The sequence below is a fragment of the Pinus tabuliformis genome, chromosome 8, assembly GCF_031772625.1.
Source record: "Pinus tabuliformis cultivar Carrire ecotype Pingquan chromosome 8, CPIR1, whole genome shotgun sequence".
Lineage (NCBI taxonomy): Eukaryota > Viridiplantae > Streptophyta > Pinopsida > Pinales > Pinaceae > Pinus > Pinus tabuliformis.
The window spans coordinates 1,411,151,009-1,411,152,591 of NC_142294.1; the positions used below are offsets into that span (position 1 = coordinate 1,411,151,009).

A 1,583-nucleotide genomic window follows, 5' to 3' on the forward strand; every position below is an offset into this window, starting at 1 on the left:
TTCACTGCATAAATAGTAATTGCAAAAGTTAGAAAGAGACATGGTGCCATGAGAAGTTTAGATTTATTCATACGATCACGTGAAAAAGTTTAATATATTTGGTAATGTATAAACTAAATTTCGCATATATGAACGAGTGAAAAAAATACGATGGAATCATGCTTTGTGCATAAGTTTCAGCAATTGCGCACTTCTATTACAGTAGACTCTTTATGCAATTAGATCTCTATTATATAAAGCAAGTTCCACATAAAAATCTACAAGGTTCTTCCAAAGTAAGAAGTGTTTTGACCGAAAGACAATAATGGTATTTCAGGTTTAGCAAAAGAGGAACCTAAGGGAAAGGGAGGGTTTTCCACGTCTTCTTCATCTCCGTCTAACATTTGATCAACCCTACTCATACATGGACGATCCTTGGATTCATATTGAATGCACCATAGCCCTACTTTAGTCATCAGCCTCTTGGCCGTTGCCTCCATGTCGGTTTTAATTTCTCTGACTCTTCCTCCATGCAATCTCATTTGCAACTCCTCATTCTCAGTCTCAAGCATATTGAAAGCCCACTCAAGAAAGTACAGCCTACTTGAACGGCTCACTTGCGAATGAATATTCTTTCTACCCCCAAAAATCTCTAGCAGCAGCATGCCGAAACTATAAACATCAGATTTATCAGTAACAGGCCCCATATTACTATAACACACCTCTGGTGCAACATATCTCGGTGTTCCTCTCCCCACTGTCATTGATATATGGTCGTCTTCCTTTCCACAAAGCATTGCCAGACCAAAATCAGAAACTTTTGGCATGAAGTCGGCGTTCAGCAAGATATTGTGAGGCTTGATGTCGAAGTGTATGATTCACTTCTCACAATCTTGATGTAAATATACAATTCCATGAGCCGAACCCATAGCAATGGAATGCACTTGTTCCCACCTTAACACCTGCCCACCCTCTTCTCTAGAAAACAGAAATTTATGGAGAGATCCATTGACCATGTATTCATTCAGGCCTACCTATGATATCAATTAAAAATGGAAGTTTTTCTTGGGACGCAAAGGTAGAAAGAACAACACTATCCAATTCTGAATACTATTTCAATCAGTGTTACTGTGCTTGTTTTTCGGTTGTATACTTTGCTCGGTGGTGAATTGACACCTGCAAAAGTCTCTTCATCTCCTAACTATTTTATAGTATTGAGAGGTTCACTCTATATGTTCCCATATTTGATAACTCAGGTTGTTAATGTTGATGTATCTTGAAAAGACTAGAGGATCTGCTCTTGGTAGAAAAAAAAAAAGAGTATTGCAACCAAAACCACCTATTCAGTCAGGCCTACCTACTATATCAATTAAAAATGGAAATTTTTCTTGGGACGCAAAGGTAGAAATAACAACACTATCCAACATTCATTTTGATATCTCGGTCGGGAGTCTTGTGGTAGTTGTTGGTAGAAGAGAGAGGGTAAAACTTTTTTGATCTCAGCAATTCTTGGAGAGATACCCATAGTAGCAGACACAGATGTAGTTGTCAGGGGAGGCGTTTCCTATATTCCACAAGTCCCATGGGTCTACAATGTGACATTT

The 1,583-nt window shown here is 38.5% G+C and overlaps 1 protein-coding gene across 1 annotated transcript; it reads right to left on the reverse strand.

Moving 5' to 3' along the window:
- Window positions 1–257: 257 nt before the first annotated feature.
- On the reverse strand, window positions 258–806 carry LOC149240855 (rust resistance kinase Lr10-like). The gene has a single exon (XM_089370333.1). The coding sequence runs from the start codon at window positions 804–806 to the stop codon at window positions 258–260; it is 549 nt and encodes a 182-aa protein (XP_089226459.1).
- Between the last annotated feature and the right edge of the window lie 777 nt (window positions 807–1,583).

Bases quoted from the DNA above. Each gene is read 5' to 3' on its own strand.
- LOC149240855 (XM_089370333.1), bottom strand. From the start codon at position 806: ATGCCAAAAGTTTCTGATTTTGGTCTGGCAATGCTTTGTGGAAAGGAA.